This window comes from Caretta caretta, chromosome 24 (genome assembly GCF_965140235.1).
Source record: "Caretta caretta isolate rCarCar2 chromosome 24, rCarCar1.hap1, whole genome shotgun sequence".
In the NCBI taxonomy this organism is placed as follows: Eukaryota; Metazoa; Chordata; order Testudines; family Cheloniidae; genus Caretta; species Caretta caretta.
Genome location: NC_134229.1, coordinates 10,366,916 through 10,385,878, shown reverse-complemented (window position 1 = coordinate 10,385,878; position 18,963 = coordinate 10,366,916). Strand labels below are relative to the sequence as shown.

General features: G+C 52.6%; 1 protein-coding gene across 1 annotated transcript in view; it reads right to left on the bottom strand.

The window, feature by feature from the left end:
- The window catches only part of KCNJ9 (potassium inwardly rectifying channel subfamily J member 9), a 28,063-nt gene extending 27,163 nt beyond the window's left edge, over positions 1 to 900 (bottom strand). The window contains exon 1 of the mRNA XM_048828528.2: positions 486 to 900. Within this exon, the coding sequence (XP_048684485.2) occupies positions 486 to 863 (378 nt within the window). The 5' untranslated portion in view covers positions 864 to 900. The remainder of the gene's footprint in view (positions 1 to 485) is intronic.
- Between the last annotated feature and the right edge of the window lie 18,063 nt (positions 901 to 18,963).

Here is an 18,963-nt window from a genome sequence, read left to right as displayed (position 1 = left end):
CGGATCCGAGTTCCCGCCCCCCACCCCCAGGTGTAAACGGCAGCGACCGGATCCGAAGTCCGGGTGGGCCCGCTCGCTGGGTGACCCTTGAAGTCAGGGCGAGTCGGGACCGGAGGAAGGGGGCGGGCAGTGCGTTTGAGAAATGAACCCGCCCACCCCATTGGTTTCACTTCAGACCCTCCCCCCGGGACCCCACTGCCCAGGGCCCGGTGCAAACATCCCCCCTCCCGCAGGGCTGCCCCCCATCCCCCACCCCGCCCCGCAAAGTGTGAGCAGCCCCTGGGGCCGGGGGGGAGCCGCCATGGAGCCCGGGGGACCCCAGCTCCAGCAGCGCCCGAGGAAGCCAGGCTGCAGCGAGCAGCCCCCGGGGCTAGCGGGGCCGGGCGAAGGGCCCCAGGGCGGGATCGGGCCCCTCCTCCCCGGCCAATGCCCGCCCCGGCAGGCGGCGCACGGAGCTGTCCGGCTCCCGGGTGCTGATCACTTACCGCGGCCGGGCGCCCGCAGCCCGCCCATGGTCCGCAGCGCGGCCAACCCGGGAGCGCCCGGGAGCCAGCCGCCACTGCAGCCGGAGCTGTGCGTGTGTCTGTCTGTGCGTGTCTGTGTGTCTGTGTCCTCCCCTTCCCAGGCACCCCCGCTTCCCGGCCGTTGCCACGGCAACCGCGCCGGACCTCCCTGGGCTGGGCTGGGCTGCCGGGTGATCCGCTCCCCCCGGCCCGGGATCTCGGGCCCGCTGGGGTCCGCCCCAGCCCCGGATCCCCGCAGCGCCCCGCTCCCGCGCACGGCGCTGAGCCGAGCCTGGAGCCGCCCGGCCCCGGGCAGAGCCGCGTGCGATCCCGGAGAACGTTCCATAGCCACGGAGCCATAGACTGACAGACGGGCTGTCTGTCCCCATACCCCTAGTCCTCCTCCATCCAGCCACCCAGCCATCTATCCCCATACACCTTCTCCATCCCTCCCTCCCTGCCTCCATCCACCTCCTTCCATCCACCTCTTCCATCCATCCATCCCTCCCTCCAGACACCTCCATCCATCCACCTCTTCCATCCATCCATCCCTCAAGACACCTCATCCAGCCGCCCAGCCATCTATCCCCATACGCCTTCTCCATCCATCCCTCCCTGCCTCCATCCACCTCCTTCCATCCACCTCTTCCATCCATCCATCCCTCCCTCCAGACACCTCCATCCATCCACCTCTTCCATCCATCCATCCCTCAAGACACCTCATCCAGCCGCCCAGCCATCTATCCCCATACGCCTTCTCCATCCATCCCTCCCTCCAGACACCTCCTTCCATCATAGAATCATAGAATATCAGGGTTGGAAGGGACCTCAGGAGGTCATCTAGTCCAACCCCCTGCTCAAAGCGGGACCAATCCCCAACTAAATCATCCCAGCCAGGGCTTTGTCAAGCCTGACCTTAAAAACTTCTAAGGAAGGAGATTCCACCACCTCCCTAGGTAACGCATTCCAGTGTTTCTCCACCCTCCTCGTGAAAACGTTTTTCCTAATATCCAACCTAAACCTCCCCCACTGCAACTTGAGACCATTACTCCTCGTTCTGTCATCCATCTCTTCCATCCATCCCTCCATCCATCCCTCCAGACACCTCCTTCCATCCACCTCTTCCATCCCTCCCTCCCTCGCTCCCTCCAGACACCTCCATCCATCCACCTCATCCATCCATCCATCCTTCTATACTCATACACCTCCGTCCATCCATCCATACACCTCCTCCATCCATCTATCCCCATACATCTTCTCCATCCATTCCTCCAGACACCTCCATCCATCCACCTCTTCCATCCATCCACCTCCATCCATCCACCTCTTCCATCCATCCATCTATCCATCCATTCATACCCATCCACCTCCGTCCATCCATCCATACACCTTCTCCATCTATCCATCCAGACACATCCATCCATCCATCCATCCATTTATACCCATACACCTCCGTCCATCCATCCATCCACCTTCTCCATCCATCCATCCTTGTATACCCATACACCTCCGTCCATCCATCCATCCACTTCTCCATCCATCCATCCTTGTATACCCATACACCTCCGTCCATCCATCCATACATCTCCTCCATCCATCCATCTATCTCCATACACCTTCTCCATCCATCCATCCATCCCTCCAGACACCTCCATCCATACACCTCATCCATCCATCCATCCATCCATCCATCCATACCCACACACCTCCATCCATCCATCCTTCCCTCCCTCCCTCCAGAAACCTCCATCCATCCACCTCCTCATCCATCCTTCTTTACCCATACACCTCCGTCCATCCATCCATACACCTCCTCCATCCATCCCTCCATCCCTCCAGACACCTCCATCCATCCACCTCTTCCATCCATCCATCCACTTCTTCCATTCATCCATCTATACCCATATACCTCTTCCATCCATCCATCTGCCCATACACCTTCTCCATTCATCCATCCCCGCCCACTGAGGCCCTGTGCTCACTCTGCCTCTTCCTGCCCCAGCTCCTCCTCCTCCCATGTGCGCCTCCACCTACCACCCACCACCAAACAGCTGATCAGGACCAGCCACAGAACAGCTGATCGGTGGGGGCCTGTGGAACAGCTGATCAGGGGACCGCTGAACAGCTCATGGGCAGGTGGCTGGTGGGTGTTGAGCATCTGCTATTTTTTCCATGGGTGCTCCAGCCCCAGAGCACCCACTAAGTCTGCACCTATACATCCATCCATCCACATACACCTCCTCCTCTATCCATCCATCCACTCATCTTCATATACCTTGTCCTCTATCCATCCATCTATCGATCTGTCCCCATACACCTCCTCTATCCATCCATCCATGTATCTGTCCTCATACACTGCCTCCATCCATTCATCCATCTATCCCCATATACCTCCTCTATCCATCCATCCATCCATGCATGCATCATCTATCTATCTATCCCTATACACCCCATCTCTCTCTCTCTCTCTCTCAGTCCATTTCTCCCTCTATCAATCTCTCCAGCATCTTTCTATCACTTTCCATCTATCCATAATTTCTCTCCTTATAAGCCTCCATCCACCACAATTTTCAGTGTCAATCTCCCAAGTTCCTATATGTCTCTTTCTACAAAGTCAAATGTCTGAACCGTGTTTCTAAAAAAGATCTTCAGTATCTTCAGTGAGTCTCTCAGTTTCGCTGTGTCTCTGCCTGTCTTTCTACACACAGACAAAGACACATACACCTCCCCACAGTCCCACTATTTACAAAGCTTTCTCTCCTCTCTATACCCAGTGCATTATCCACACCCTCCTACAGGAGCAGTGACTATTTATAGAGCTCTCCCTGTGCTGCTCTCTTCATACAGCATTTGATACACAGCCTCCCCTCCAGCAGCCACTATATATAGAAACGAAGGGAAAATGCGACAGGCTCAGCCGTTTGGGGGTCTTTCCAGGGAAGGCTGGGCAGATGTTGGCCTTAGCTGGGGGGAGGGTGAGAGATTTGCTCCCAATGTGAGGATAGTGTGATTGAGGGGTTGACAAGGGGCAGCCTCTTTCACTGAACGAGCAGTCTGGCAAAGCACACGTGGATTTGGGGGAGCGGGTCAGGAGCAGAGTTATCTGCCAGCATAGGCCTGGGGGGTCTCTTCCCTTCCACCTGGTAAGAGGAGACGGGTGCACTTCATGGTCATCGCCAATAGCATCTTCCTTCTGGCCTGGTTTCTATAAATATCTCCTCAGTGCCAGGCCAGGGTGGCATTGGGGCTCCATGAGACGCAGGCTGGCATGTGCCCATGTGGAGGGTGTGGGCTGTGCCCAGATCTGACAGGGCCAGAGGGGTTATCATCCCATCCTCCAAAACAGAGAGCAAGAGAGCAGCAGGGGTTGATTGGCAGGTGGGGCAGGGTCCTGAGACATCCAAGCACCTGAGCCTGGCTCTGCCCCCTCCCACATCTCGCTCTGTTTCTCTACTCCTCTCCCTCTCCCTCTCTCCTTCTCCTGCCCCCATTCCCTCCCTCTCCCCCAGGCTCTCTCCACTTGCTCCGAGCTGGAGTGGGCTGGGGCTGAAGCTCCCAGGACACTTTTGGGGTCCCCACTCCCCAGATTTCTGGGGATGGGTGAGGAGGTCTCTGGTACCCTGCGGGGAGTCTCACAGCTGAGCCTTTTGGAGCAGAGGCCCCATGCCCAGTGCCATCTCCCTGTCCCTCGTGCGTAACAATCCCGGTTATCCCATCACCGGCTGTTGTGTTGTAGGCTGAGGTGCTGGCTCCCTCCCAGGCAGCGGCTGCTGCTCCCCGACCTGTGAGCCGAGTGGCAAAGGGGCACTGCCTTGATGACAGCCTCTGTCAGGAGAAGGCCAAAGGTCCGGCAGCTGTGGTGGACAGGACTGCATGCCATTGCCCTCCCACTGCTGAGCACTGCAGGATCCTACATGGATCCCAGCACACGCTGCTGGGCCTGGCGAATCATCGCTGGGGATATGCTAGCAAGACTCAGCCTCCGGCTCTGGAGCCCCATGCGGCACTCAGGGCACTGGCTCTTGCAGAATCTTGGTTAGTTCAAGACAGCTGCCACTGCTGTGGGGCGAGTCCCACGCTGGGCTCTCAACTCCTGGGGACTTTACATTAGTTCTTTCTTTGATTTTCCTTCTGTTTAAAATAAAAGTAACCAGCACTGAAGATGCTTGTTTATTGTTTGCCTGGGACAAGACACACAGCATCTAATGGCACAACACCAGCTAGGGCCCAATGCTCATCAGGAGGTGAACATTTTAGCTACATCCATGTCATCTCACATGGAGTAATAATTCTCTGTATTACCACAGACTCATCGGAAACCAGACCCCCATTGTGCCAGGCATTGCATGGAGTGAGAGATGGTCTCTTCCCCAAAGAGCTCCCAGGCTAAATAAACCAGAGAGACCCAGAGTGGGAGAGGAAACAGAGACCCAAGGTCACCCAGCAGGGAAGTGGTAGAGCTGGGAATAGAACCAGGTATCCTGTGTCCCCACCCAGGGTCCTACCCACAAGAGTGAACCAATCTGATTGACATCCCCTTTTTACTGGCAATACAAGGATCACGTCAATGGTGAAACTGGCCAAATTTGTCCCTGGTGTCAGGGGGAAATCTCCAGCCATTTCTATAGGGCTGGGTATGCTGCAGCCAACTCTGCGTCTATTTGGCACATAGTGCTTTTCACCCCAACTCTCCACATGCTTGGCAGAGAAAGGCCAGTATCCTTAGCCAGGGTGAAATGCAGAGGCAGCCAGGGAAGAGCCCAAGGATGATTCAAGGCTTGCCAAGCCTGCCTGAGAGCAAGTGATTCAGTCTATGCTGCTGATTGAAAAGAAGGCCACGGCGTGACTTGCTCGTGGTTGTTCACCCCTCTGGAGGGAGGAGATTTCTGAGCGTGGAGATCTCTTTAACCTAGCAGATAGAGGCTGAGCAAGGGCCAGTTGCTGGTAGCTGGTGCCAGACACTCAGACTGGAAATAAGGTGCAGATTTTTACTTGTGAGGGGAATTAACCATTGGGGTAGCTGGCTAAGGACTGTCATCACCTGGAGTCTCTAACTCAAGGTGGGTGTCTCTTCCCAAGAGGTTGGCTCTAGCTCCACAGGACATGATGGGCTGGATGCAGGAATCCCTGGGGGAGATTCTCTGCACTGGGTTATACAGGAGCTCAGTCTAGGGGACCAGAACAGGCCCTTCTGGCCTTACAGTCTATGAGTCGTTCCCATTTCACAGATGTCATCTGATGGGCAAGGATGGTGTCCCTAGCCTCAGTTTGCCAGAAGCTAGGACTGGGCAACAGGAGATGGATCACTTGAGGATTTCCTGTTCTGTTCATTCCCTCTGGGGCACCTGGCACTGGCCACTGTTGGAAGACAGGATGCTGGGCGAGATGGACCTTTGGTCTGACCCAGTGTGGGCCGTTCTTATGTTCTATGGTCTTATGGGGCGATTGTGACAGGGTAACTTGCCCAAGGTCACACAGAGCTTGGAAGAGAACCCCGGTGTCCAGGCTCCCCACCCACCGCCTCCAGCACGTACGAGTCTGAATCGAAACATTCCCCTTTGCCCGTCCTTTGCCCAGTGGAGGCAGCACAATAATCTAGGCACCCTGGGGAGAGCAAACGAGAAAAGAAAGCTCCGTGCACTGCCCAGGGGGCAGAGGGGTGAGCGGCAGAGCCAGCCTCTAGCAGCGGGAGCCGCTCCCCGCCCCACTGCTCTAATGAGAAGGAGCTTGATAGCATGGAGCATCACAGGAGACAGGCAGGGATAACAGGTGATGAATCCAGCTGCTAAAATAGGCCTGGCCTGGTTAAGGCTGGGTGTATAAATAACCCTTCCCCGCTGCCTCAGCACTGGCCCCTGGGGGATGCGTTTGGCACAGGGCTCCTGCTGGCTTTAGCAGTTTGATTTTCTTGTTGCTGCCTGGCGGGAGGTGCCAGGCGTTGCATAAAGCTGCCATGTTAAATACAGGAGAGTTCAGAATCCGTGTGCCACAAAGGAACTTTCCTGAGGGAAGGCGGGGGGGGGGGGAGAATCTGGGGTGTTGGCAGCTCACTCAGAAAAGAAAATGGCTCCGATTAATTGCGCAGCCTGTCGCAGAGGTTGGGTGTGGGGGAAAGTGCTGCCGAGCAAGGGGGGCGTAGGAGTCAAAACTCCTGGGTTCTATTCCCAGTGCGGGGAGGTAGTTGGGGTTGGTGGGCTAGAGAAGGGGGAACCTAGGAATCAGGCCTCCTGCGTCTTATTCCAGACTCTGGGAAAGGAGTGGAGGCCACTGGTTAGAGGGTAACAGTGAGGCTGGGAACCTGGAGCCTGATTCTCCTCACCTGCTCCTTACAGGTGTCACCCATTGGCTTCCCTGGACGTTGTATCCTGCTTGTGCCCTGTGAGATGAAAATCATGCCCTTGCATGCTGGCCCCAGCTCTGCCACTGTCTGACTGTGTGACCTTGGGAGAGTCCCTTCCCTTCTCTCGGGGCTGATTAGACTTGCTCTTTCCACAGAAGCTAAGAATAACCCCCACAGCCTGCCTTGCCCAGCCCTCTCCAGGCAGCTCTCTAAAATCTTTAGCAGTGCTGAGTGGGCACAGGTGACACTCCCCCGCCCTTGCCGTGGGCAATGCCGATCCTCATCAGAGCACAATGCAGGGCACCTTTCAGCTAGGGAATGCAAAGCAATCAGCTGGAAAATGATGGCTGCATAGATGCACCTACCAGGGATGGAGCATGGTCTAGGGACACGCTGCACTGCACTACGGTCAGGGCAGGGGTCCTGTTCCCTGTTCTGCCACCGCCCTGCTGAATGAAATGGGGGCAAGCTGCTTTTCCACTTCACTTCCCTCCCTCTGTCTGGTAACATGAGAAACTCTCTGGGGCACAGTCTGTCTCTCACTATGTACTGTGCCGGGGGCTTGGGTTCTGCTCAATAACCAGCTCCCAGGTACTACCGCACTACAAATAATAACAGACATACATACAGCGCCCAGCACAACAGAACACACTCTTGGCTGGGGCCTTTAGCCGACCAAGCACAGTGCAGCCTTGGTGCTCATCTTGTTGGTGTCTGTGACATGTGAAAGCCACATCTGATCAATTCCACAATCTCAGGGAACGTTCTAGGCATCCATGGGCAGGACCCTATTGACATTGGGTGGAAGTTGGAAAATCGGAAAAGCCCGCCACACCTACTCCCCCAAACCACCCCCGCCCCTTGCCCCACCCCCTTCTAAACCCTTCTTCCACACCTGCCCCAACTGCTCAACACCTCCCCCTCAAACATACCCCCATTGCCCCACACCCACTCTGACTCCCACCCCTAATGTCACCAACCTCTACCCTCACTGCCCCACACCCATCCCAACCCCTCCCTGACACCAACCCCACTGCCCCATGCACTCCATTCCCATCTCCTCTGCTCTCACAGGACCCAGCTACCCCACTCCCACCAACCGCCCCAGACCCAACTCTCTCCTGCAAAGTCTGTCACGCCACCCCTCTCCCATCCCCCATACCCCTCACCAGGACAAACCAGAGCTTGATGCCCCCAGATCTCCCAGTGGGTTCATCCCCATACCTGGGGGAGGGGGTGCAGAGCCGCCCCCCCCCATTGTACATGCAACACAGCCAGCTAAGGACCCTGTTAAGGCTGCAATTTGTCAGAGATGAAGATGAATCACCAGGTGCCCTGGATGGCTGCCAATCACCACTCGGGAGGGAGGGGAGGGGGTGGCAAAGCCTCAGGCTCAGGCAGTGACAGTTGCCCCCCCCCCATCTCATTATGCCAGCAGAGCCATGGGCACGTCTGACCCCTGAGGAAGGACGCCTGCCTCTCGGCACAGTGCCTGGAGCAGTATTTCTGAGACACGCCTGTTAGGATACAGATATTCAGGCCTGTCGGCAAAGGCCGGTACGCTAAGGATTTAGGTGTATTCTTATCACTTGGCTAGTTAGGGGTATAAAAGAAAGAATCAAAATCACTGTCTGCCAGTGTAAGGGCCTTCTCTTACTGTGACAGTCTGAGGCCCTGGTCTTAGGCTAAGGCCTTTGGCTAAGCAACAGAGGCAGCCATAAGTGGGGAAGCGACCGGTCACCTCCTCACATCCCAAACCAGTCACATTGAAAGAAGGTGCTATTGGGCTGTTAGGATACAATCCTGTCCTGATAATGCCTGTCGCCTCCAGAGAAAGGGAAGTGCCTAGAAGATGTAAAAGGAAACTTAGCTTGATAGCATCCTGTCTAGCAAGAACTCACTTATCAATAGCTGGGATGTGAAATCCTCACTTCTGTATTGTTTTGTCATTATAGTTCCCACTTTGCTATTGTTTGTCTGTATAATCTCTGTCTGGTTCTGTGATTGTTCCTGTCTGCTGTATAATTAATTTTGCTGGGTATAAACTAATTAAGGTGGTGGGATATAATTGGTTACATAATCATGTTACAATATGTTAGGATTGGTTAGTTAAATTTCAGGAAAATGATTGGTTAAGGTACAGCTAAGCAGAACTCAAGTTTTACTATATAGTCTAAAGAAAAGGAGGATTTGTGGCACCTTAGAGACTAACCAATTTATTTGAGCATAAGCTTTCGTGAGCTACAGCTCACTTCATCGGATGCATATATATAGTCTGCAGTCAATCAGGAAGTGAGTGGATGTGTGGGGGGGAATGGGGTGGAGGGAAGCCCCAGGGCGGGGGGGTCAGGTCCTGCCCTAGGGTGTGTGACATGGGGAGGAGGGTCTTGTCTCAGGGGGAGGCCCAGAGGACAGGGGTGTCGGGTCCTGCTCAAGGGAGGATGGAAGGCCTGAGGGGGCGGTGACAAGCAAACCCACCCTGCACTCTCCCTGCAGCAGTTCCTGTCCTGTGGGGCTGGTCTGGCTCCACACGCTCTCCCGTTGGCTCTCGGCCCAGCACGCAGGCGGGCATCTCCCCTTATAGAGCCCTGCCCCCTTCCTGGAGCTGCTGGATCACCTGTCCCAAACTGGGCTGTGGCCAGTCAAAAATGGTCACGCCATGGGTGGGGTGGTCCCCCCAACTCTGTGCCCTGTGCCAGCCTGAGCAGAGAAGTGCACAGCCATCAAATAAGCTGCTGCCCCCAGTCTGTGTAGGCAGCATCAGGGAGCATCAGAAAGCTTCGTCTGCCTGTGGGAACCAGAGATCCTTTTGTAGTTCTTTGCAGTCTGTCTGGGACTTAACTATCTGGAGTAGTTTTTTATCATGGTGTAACCCTTCTGCCGGTCAGAGTTGGCAGCAACAAGGGCCGGGTTCAATATCTAGGGGTTCCGTTCCAATAACACAATGCAAAACCGACTCGAGCCCCCACCCAGTGACCTGGGACAAATATATACCACCACCACCCCCACGCCTCTAAGAGGTAATACTTCCCCTTTCACAAGCACAGAGTCTGAGTGTAGCAAAAGCCTCTTAATAACAGAGAGAGACAAGGTGGCATTATGTTGGGGAAACACCACCAACAGGATTCATAACACAAACCATGAGCAAAAACCCACCCCAAGCAAATTGGGCCTTTGGTTCTTGAGTCCAGCAACCCAAAAGTCACCCAAAGTCCCAAAAGTCCAACAACCCAAAAGTCTCTGTCCCTGGTCAGTGCAGCCCCAGAGTTCGAAAGTTTATCTGCAGAGTTTTAACTCCCAGCCTGGTGGAAATTGGGGGGAGGGGTTAAGGGGCACCTTACATGGTCCAAAGCCAACTGCCCTGCCTCTCCATGGGGCTCCGCTCTGCTCCACCAGCCATCCCACAAGCCACTCCGCTCCGTCAGCCACCCCACAATAGATCTTCATGCCCCACCCCCACTACTTAACACAGCACTCAGTGACTTCAGCTCTTAGTAACTTTAGCTTTTCAGTGATTTCAGCTTGCAGCAGCAGAGCCTGAGTGCTGGTGCACCATTGGCCCAAAATGGATTCAGCTCAGCAGCCTGTAACTAGACTCCTAATAGAATCAAAATTAGCTCTGATATTCCACAGTGGAAAGGGAAGACAGTGCAAATGGTGTTTTAGGCTCTTACAACCAGCCCATACCTCCCCCAGCCTCTTTCAATTCACTAGGATTTGGAACCCATGACCTTTGCCTAGCGAGTGCTACTTTCTTGATGGAGAGTCCCTCCATCATAACAGAAGGTCAACTACAGTTCCATTGTCCTTGATTCACATAATCAGGATAATAAAAGTTTGTTCTTCCTGCTCCAATAAAAGAGAAACTGGGGCTCCTACAGCAGCCAAAGTGACCATCTAGGCGGTGTGGGTGTGCCTATGCAAATGAGATCAGCCCCTGAAGTGCTTTTCCACAACCCGCCACAACTCGCCACCAGATGTCAGGGCAGAGCTCATCCTAACTCTGCTTCCATCAGTTTTTGTAAAGGGAAATCACACCTCACCTATCTACTAGAATTGATGAGGGGGGTTAACAAGCATGTGGACAAGTGGATATAGTGTACTTAGATTTTCAGAAAGCCTTTGACAAGGTCCCTCACCAAAGACTCTTAAGCAAAGTAAGCAGTCATGGGATAAGAGGGAAGGTCTTCTCATGGATTGGTAACTGGTTAAAAGATAGGAAACAAAGGGTAGAAATAAATGGTCAGCTTTCAAAATGGAGAGAGGTAAATAGTAGTGTCCCTCAGGAGTCTGTACTGGGACCAGTCCTATTCAACATATTTATAAATGATCTGGAAAAAGGGGTAAACAGTTTTGTAGATTTGCAGATGATACAAAACTACTCAAGTTCATTAAGTCCCAGGCAGACTGCGAAGAGCTACAAAAGGATCTCACAAAACTGGGTGACTGGGCAGCAAAATGGCAGATGAAATTCAATGTTGATAAATGCAAAGTAATGCACATTGGAAAACGTAATCCCAACTCTACATAGAAAATGATGGGGTCTAAATTAGCTGTTACCACTCAAGAGAAAGATCTTGGAGTCCTTGTGATAGTTCTCTGAAAACATCCACTTAATGTGCAGCGGCAGTCAAAAATGCAAACAGAATATTGGGAATCATTAAGAAAGGAATAGCTAATAAGACATAAAATATCATGTTGCCTCTATATAAATCCAAGGTACACCCTCATCTTGAATACTGCATGCAGATGTGGTTGCCCCATCTCAAAAAAGATGTATTGGAATTGGACAAGGTTCAGAAAAGGGCAACAAAAATGATTAGGGATATGGAAACAGCTTCCATATGAGGAGCGTTTAATAAGACTGAGACTTCACAGCTTGGAAAAGAGACAGCTAAGGACAGATATGAGAGAGGTCTATAAAATCATGACTGGTGGGGAGAAAGTAGATAAGAAAGTGTTATTTACTACTTCTCATAACACAAGAACCAGGGGTCACCAAATGAAATTAATAGGCAGCAGATTTAAAACAAACAAAAGGAAGTATTTCTTCACAAAATGCACAGTCAACCTATGGAACTCTTTTGCCAATGGCCTCTTTGTGAATGGCCTCTTTGTGAAGGCCAAGGCTATAACAGGATTAAAAAAAGAACTAGATAAATTAATGGAGGATAGGTCCATCAGTGGCTATTAGCCAGGATGGGCAGGGATGGTATCCCTAGCCTCTGTTTGCCAGAAGCTGGGAATGGGCGACGGGGGATGGATCACTTGATGATTACCTGTTCTGTTCATTCCTTCTGGGGCACCTGGCATTGGCCACTGTCGGAAGACGGGATACTGGGCTAGATGGACCTTTGGTCTGACCCAATATAGCCGTTCTTATGGTCTTATGACTCGAAAGAGAGGGAACCCCAAGCCATCTTTCACCAAAGAATGACAAAGGAGCACTCTGGACTCCATGGGAGACCTGCGCAGATGGGCAATCAGCCGTCTGGCTGGAAGGTGGACTGGTAAGGAAGCTTCTTGAACAAAGGCTGCAGCTTTGTTACGTCTTAGTCTCGCTTTTATGTGCTTGCCCCCATTTCTAACTCTGTCTTTGAACTCACTGATAATCCTCTCTCCTTGTGTGAATAAACTTGTTTTCCTTGTAATCTAAACCCACTGGGGGCTGTGTTTGAACTGAAATGCTCGCTAACGCTGGTTAAGGTGATAAGCTGTGCAGTGGGTCCCTTTAGAATCATACAATATCAGGGTTGACCTCTCAGGAGGTCATCTAGTCCAACCCCCTGCTCAAAGCAGGACCAATCCCCAATTAAATCATCCCAGCCAGGGCTTTGTCAAGCCTGACCTTAAAAACTTCTAAGGAAGGAGATTCCACCACCTCCCTAGGTAATGCATTCCAGTGTTTCATCACCCTCCTAGTGAAAAAGCTTTTCCTAATACCCAACCTAAATCTCCCCCACTGCAACTTGAGACCTCCTTGTTCTGTCATCTGCTACCACTGAGAACAGTCTAGAGCCATCCTCTTTGGAACCCCCTTTCAGGTAGTTGAAAGCAGCTATCAAATCCCCGCTCATTCTTCTCTTCCGCAGACTAAACATCCCCAGCTCCCTCAGCCTCTCCTCATAACTCAGGTGTTCCAGTCTCCTAATCATTTTTGTTGCCCTCCACTGGACTCTTTCCAATTTTTCCACATCCTTCTTGTAGTGTGGGGCCCAAAACTGGACACAGTACTCCAGATGAGGCCTCACCAATGTCGAATAGAGGGGAACGATCACGTCCCTCGATCTGCTGGCAATGCCCCCTATATATACATTCCAAAATTCCATTGGCCTTCTTGGCAACGAGGCCACCCTGTTGACTCATATCCAGCTTCTCGTCCACTGTCACCCCTAGGTCCTTTTCTGCAGAACTGCTGCCGAGCCATTCGGTCCCTAGTCTGTAGCGGTACATGGGATTCTTCCATCCTAAGTGCAGGACTCTGCACTTGTCCTTGTTGTTTAGAGAAGCAAACAAACCTTATTATTCCTCTCAATGGTCCAGGGCAGGACTGGACATTGCAGAGCACATGGATTGGGGGCATTCGGGGCCTGGAGGTGCTGGGTTCTTGCCAGGTGTAACCAGGAGGCCAGAGGGTGGCTGGGGTGTAGCAAGCAGGCTGCTGAAGTCAGAGAGGCGGTCCAGGGCGGCTTATTGCACGGACACTCAGTGCCTGCGGCTGGCTGGCTGGGGGCCTCCAGACAAGGGAGCTACAGCAGCAGATCACACGGGATCACAGGGCAAGTGATGGCACAGCCCCTCATGGATAACGCCCCAAACATGACAGTGACAGGTCTGGGGGGGCAGGGAGGGGTGTTTTGGGGCAGTGAGGGAGAGGGGTGGGGCAGTGAGGGCAGGGAATGGAGGAAGGGGTTGGGCTGGTTGTGGGAAGTAGGTGGACCCATGGAAAAGAAGCCCTTGAGGAATTCCACCATGATTTCAACAATTTCCATCCCACCATCAACCTCAGCCTGGACCAGTCCACACAAGAGATCCACTTCCTGGACACTACGGTGCTAATAAGCGATGGTCACATAAACACCACCCTATACCGGAAACCTACTGACCGCTATTCCTACCTACATGCCTCCAGCTTTCATCCAAACCACACCACACGATCCATTGTCTACAGCCAAGCTCTACGATACAACCGCATTTGCGCCAACCCCTCAGACAGAGACAAACACCTACAAGATCTCTGTCAAGCATTCTTACAACTAAAATACCCACCTGCTGAAGTGAAGAAACAGATTGACAAAGCCAGAAGAGTACCCAGAAGTTACCTACTACAGGACAGGCCCAACAAAGAAAATAATAGAACGCACTAGCCATCACCTTCAGCCCCCAACTAAAACCTCTCCAACGCATCAACAAAGATCTACAACCTATCCTGAAGGACGACCCATCACTCTCACAGATCTTGGGAGACAGGCCAGTCCTTGCTTACAGACAGCCCCTCAACCTGAAGCAAATACTCACCAGCAACCACACACCACACAACAGAACCACTAACCCAGGAACCTGTCCTTGCAACAAAGCCCGTTGCCAACTGTGTCCACATATCTATTCAGGGGACACCATCATAGGGCCTAATCACATCAGCCACACTATCAGAGGCTGGTTCACCTGCACATCTACCAATGTGATATATGCCATCATGTGCCAGCAGTGCCCCTCTGCCATGTCCATTGGTCAGCCTGGACAGTGTCTACGTAAAAGAATAAATGGATACAAATCAGACGTCAAGAATTATAACATTCAAAAACCAGTCGGAGAACACTTCGATCTCTTTGGTCACTCGATTACAGACCTAAAAGTTGCAATTCTTCAACAAAAAAACTTCAGAAACAGACTCCAATGAGAGACTGCTGAATTGGAATTAATTTGCAAACTGGATACAATTAATTTAGGCTTCAATAAAGACCGGGAGTGGATGGGTCATTACACAAAGTAAAACTATTTCCTGCTCCCCCCCCCCCACCACTGTTTCTCAGATGTTCTTGTCAACTGCTGGAAATGGCCCACCTTGATTATCACTACAAAAGGTTCCCCCCACCCTCCTGCTGGTAATAGCTCACCTTACCTGATCACTCTCGTTACAGTGTGTATGGTAACACCCATTGTTTCATGTTCTCTATGTATATAAATCGCCCCACTGTATTTTCCACTGCATGCATCCGATGCAGTGAGCTGTAGCTCACAAAAGTTTATGCTCAGATAAATTTATTAGTCTTTAAGGTGCCACAAGTCCTCCTTTACTTTTTGCAGATACAGACTAACACGGCTGCTACTCAGAAACCTGTCATCTCTGCCAGGTATCTGAACCTCAAGAATTGAATTTGTGTTTGTATGAATATTGATCTTTTAACCAACACTCTCTCTTTTTTCTTTTTTAATAAATTTTAGTTTAGTTAATAAGAATTGACTATAATCGTGTATTTTCGGTAAAATCTAAGTTATCATTTGACCTGGGTCTGGGGCTTGGTCCTTTGGGATCAGGAGAACCTTTTCTTTTATATGGTGAAATATGATTTTCCGTAATCATCATCCTATTTGACATGTGTGTCTGGATAGAGGCCTGAGTCTGGGTACTTTAAGGGAACTGCATTATCTGGACTTCCAAGTAACCAGGGAGGTACTATAGAAGCTGTTTTGTGAGGGCTTGGTAAATCTAAATATTGGAATATCCACCAGCTTTTGGGGTTTGTCTGCCCCGTTCTGTTTGCAGTTCACCCTGATTGAGTGACCTCAGCTGGCTCCCATGGGCAGCATCGTCACACCTGGGGAACTGGGACCAGGACCCAGGGGGGTTCAACTCCACAAGTACCCTTGAGCTAAAGGAGATCTTCAGTTGGCAGCAATGGGAGACCCCTTTGCCTCCCTGCGGGCAGCAACTAGACATCCCTGTCACCCACAGCATCCTGTTGGAGGTGGCTGAGCTGTGACCATTCACCTCTGGCAACCCCCATGCAAGGCTGCTGGGTGATTGTCCTAAGTGAAATGAGTTGGGGGGGTCTCAGCTCAGCCACCCCCCTGCCCACCTTTGCCCAGGGCAGAGTCCACAAAACAAGCCTACCCCATCACTCCGTTCCGTGCTTCCCAGGTGTCTGTTCCAGGCCAGCGTTGGCAGGTGAGCCCTCGGTGGGCTCACCCAGTTGGTACAGTAACGGGGAAGCCCAGCTAAAAGCACAGGGAGAGCCCCCAGCTTGGGGCAGCAGGGCTTCCCACAGCTCCCCCCCCTCCTTGTCTGGTAAGATGAGAGTGCCCCCTGCTGTCGCCACCTCCTTTTGTCCCCGGCATGTCAGAGGAGTAGCCCTGGTATCCCAGGGGGCTGCACTGGGCTTTCTCCCTGTTCCTTTAGAACTGGTTGGGTGACCCACCCCACAGCACCTTGCTGTCTCCTTTCCCAACCTGTCCCCCCAAAATCCCTCAGCTCCAGCTGGATGTGGTGTTCTCAGCAGCTGTGCAATGTTGCTATTAAACAGTGGCTGTGTCCCACCCCAGAGGTGGCTGCATTGCAGCCATGTCTTGCCCATACCTAGGAATGGACAATATTGATCATCTCTGGCCCGCTCTCCATTCACCAGTGCATCTTGCTGCTTAGCATAAAAGTGCAGAGGACGGCTGTCAGCTCAGCAGGCAGGCGGGTAGGGGACAGGCCAAGTCGCGGAAGGGAGAATTGCATAAGGATGAGAAGGAACCAGGATTCACTGGACTGCCCCACCGGGCGCAACATCCCCTTGCTGGCCATGAGGAAGGAAGGAAGGAAATAGGGGTTAGCCAGATAGAACAAGAAACAAATAAAGACAAAACAGAAGCAGCAAAGTAAAAGCCTGAGAATGAAAAAGCAAGAGAGAAGAAAAAAGAAAGACAAAACAAGAAAGAAAAAGCACAATAAAATAGGAAAAAAGAATCCAAAAGATGAAACGAGAGAAAAGAAGGAGAGTGAAAAAGGGAGCTAGAATAAGAAAAGAAAAAAGAAACAGAACGACAGAGAGGAAAAAAGATAAAGACACAAAGAGAGGAAAGAAGGAGAGATAGAAAGCAAGCAGCCTGATTTAATCTGTCAGGCGCTGAGCTCCCAGGGCTCTGAAAGGGACGTTTGTTTCTTGCCATTAAAGCCCCTTTGATTTTGTTTCGAGAAACAGACCCAGCAAATTTCGGTTGGGGAGAAGTTACGATAAAGCCGACGCTGCGTGAGAGCAAAGGGGCTTTCACGGGGGGGCCAGATCCTGCAGCTAGTGCCTCCAGCAAAGCCCTGCTGAAGCCAATGGTGGGAGAGCTGCAGGGGGAGATAGACACAGAGAGAGGCTGAGTGTGATCGACTCCTGGCAGAAAGAAGCCGGTGCAAGCAGAACCAGGACGCCCACCTGCAGCAGAGGGTGTGTGAGGCCGAGGTCCCCCCTGTGCATTCACTGCCCAGGAGGTGCCACCAGGGGTCAGCGCAGCTTCAGAGAAAGAAACGGTGTTGAGATCTGTCAAAGCTCACTGCACTGAGCAGCCCTCCAATGGGAAGGTATCAGCCCCTGCTCCTCCTCACAACAGGCACTGGGCAGGTGTGAAATACCGGGCACGTTCCTGCCACAATAACACTCTTTGCTCTGAAATATGGAGAAGAGGATTCATTGTCCAAACCAGGGCAGGCCTTGCTGGACCCATAGGTACGCAGAGCCCAGGGGGAGATGACTTTTATGATACTACATTTCAGGGCCAACATACCATGACTGGTCCTGATACAACAGACAGATAGATCCCCCTACACAAGCTCCCCACACCCAGCAATGGCAGTCGCTGTGTCCAGAAGCCTCCCCCTCCCCCACACTGATGCCTGGAGTGGCTGGGAGGTTTCCCTCCCCTCTGAACCTAGAATACTGCCCCCCACCCCCAGCAGCAGCAAAAGTGACAGCAGGGTCCCCACCAAAGAACAAGAGAGGCCTGATCTGACAGGTGGCAGGTATGGGACCAGGTGGCTTCCTCCCTGGCTGTAGCAGCTGCTGCTCCTCCCGCCAGTGGAGGCTGCCTGCAGACTCAGGCAGCGTTGCTGCGTCATTTACATGCAGGAAAGTCCTTGCTCCCTAGAACGACGGGCTCAGGCTCTCTGCAGACTCAGGCAGTGTCACAGCATCGGTTACACTCAGGGCAGCTCCGCCCACCCAGAGTCATGGGTTCAGGCAGTGAGCCCCTGAGCAGCGCCAGCCCCATGCCTGATTCTGGCCCAGGGGCAAGTGCCAGCTGGGGAATCCTTCCCCTGAGGGTTGTAGAGTTTGATCCACAGAGATCCAAGTGCCGAGCCTTGAGAGGAGAGAGTGGAATCGGTTCTCAGGGGCCGGGCAGGGGGCTGATGGGGCTGGGGAAGGGAGGGTAAGGGATGGCTTTTCTGGCCAGCTCCAAGGGGAGCCGACGAGATGACTGGGGCTGACAGCCTCCCGCCAGGCATGGGCCCCGGCCAGCTCAGTACACAGAAAGGCTGTTTATGTTTCTCGCTTCACATGCTGCAACAGGAGGGTGATTTCCTCCTTTTCAACCCTCTAGATCAAACTCAAAGCCATGTCGGGTGAGATCCTCCTGAGCGGGACAAAAAGCAGCAAAGCCCAGCCGAGGCCCTTTCTCAAACACTCAGGCCCTGGGATCAATCCAAGCACTGGGAACAACAGTGGTTTTGTGTCCACCCCGCTAAATTATGGAGGGCTGCTTGTTCGGCTGCACTCTGGGACTGCTGCCCATAGGCAGACTTCGAGTCGGTACCGCAAGGCATCTTCATGAAAAACCCAGAGCGGGATCAGATGAACAGGGCCCATGTTCAGTGAGTTAAACGCTGGCTGGCGGTTAGGTCTCAAAATATAACTGTAAATTCCGATTCACCATCAAGAGGGGTCCCACAAGGATCGGTTCCTGGCCCCACGATATTCAACATTTTTATGAATGACCTGGAAGAAAACATAAAACTGTCGCTGATAAAGTTTGCAGGTGACACAAAGATTTGGAGGGGGGGTGGGGGGTAGATAACGAAGAGGACAGGTCAGTGACACAGACGCCGACTTTTCAAAGTGCCGGGGGTGGGGCTCGAGCCCCGGCTCTGCT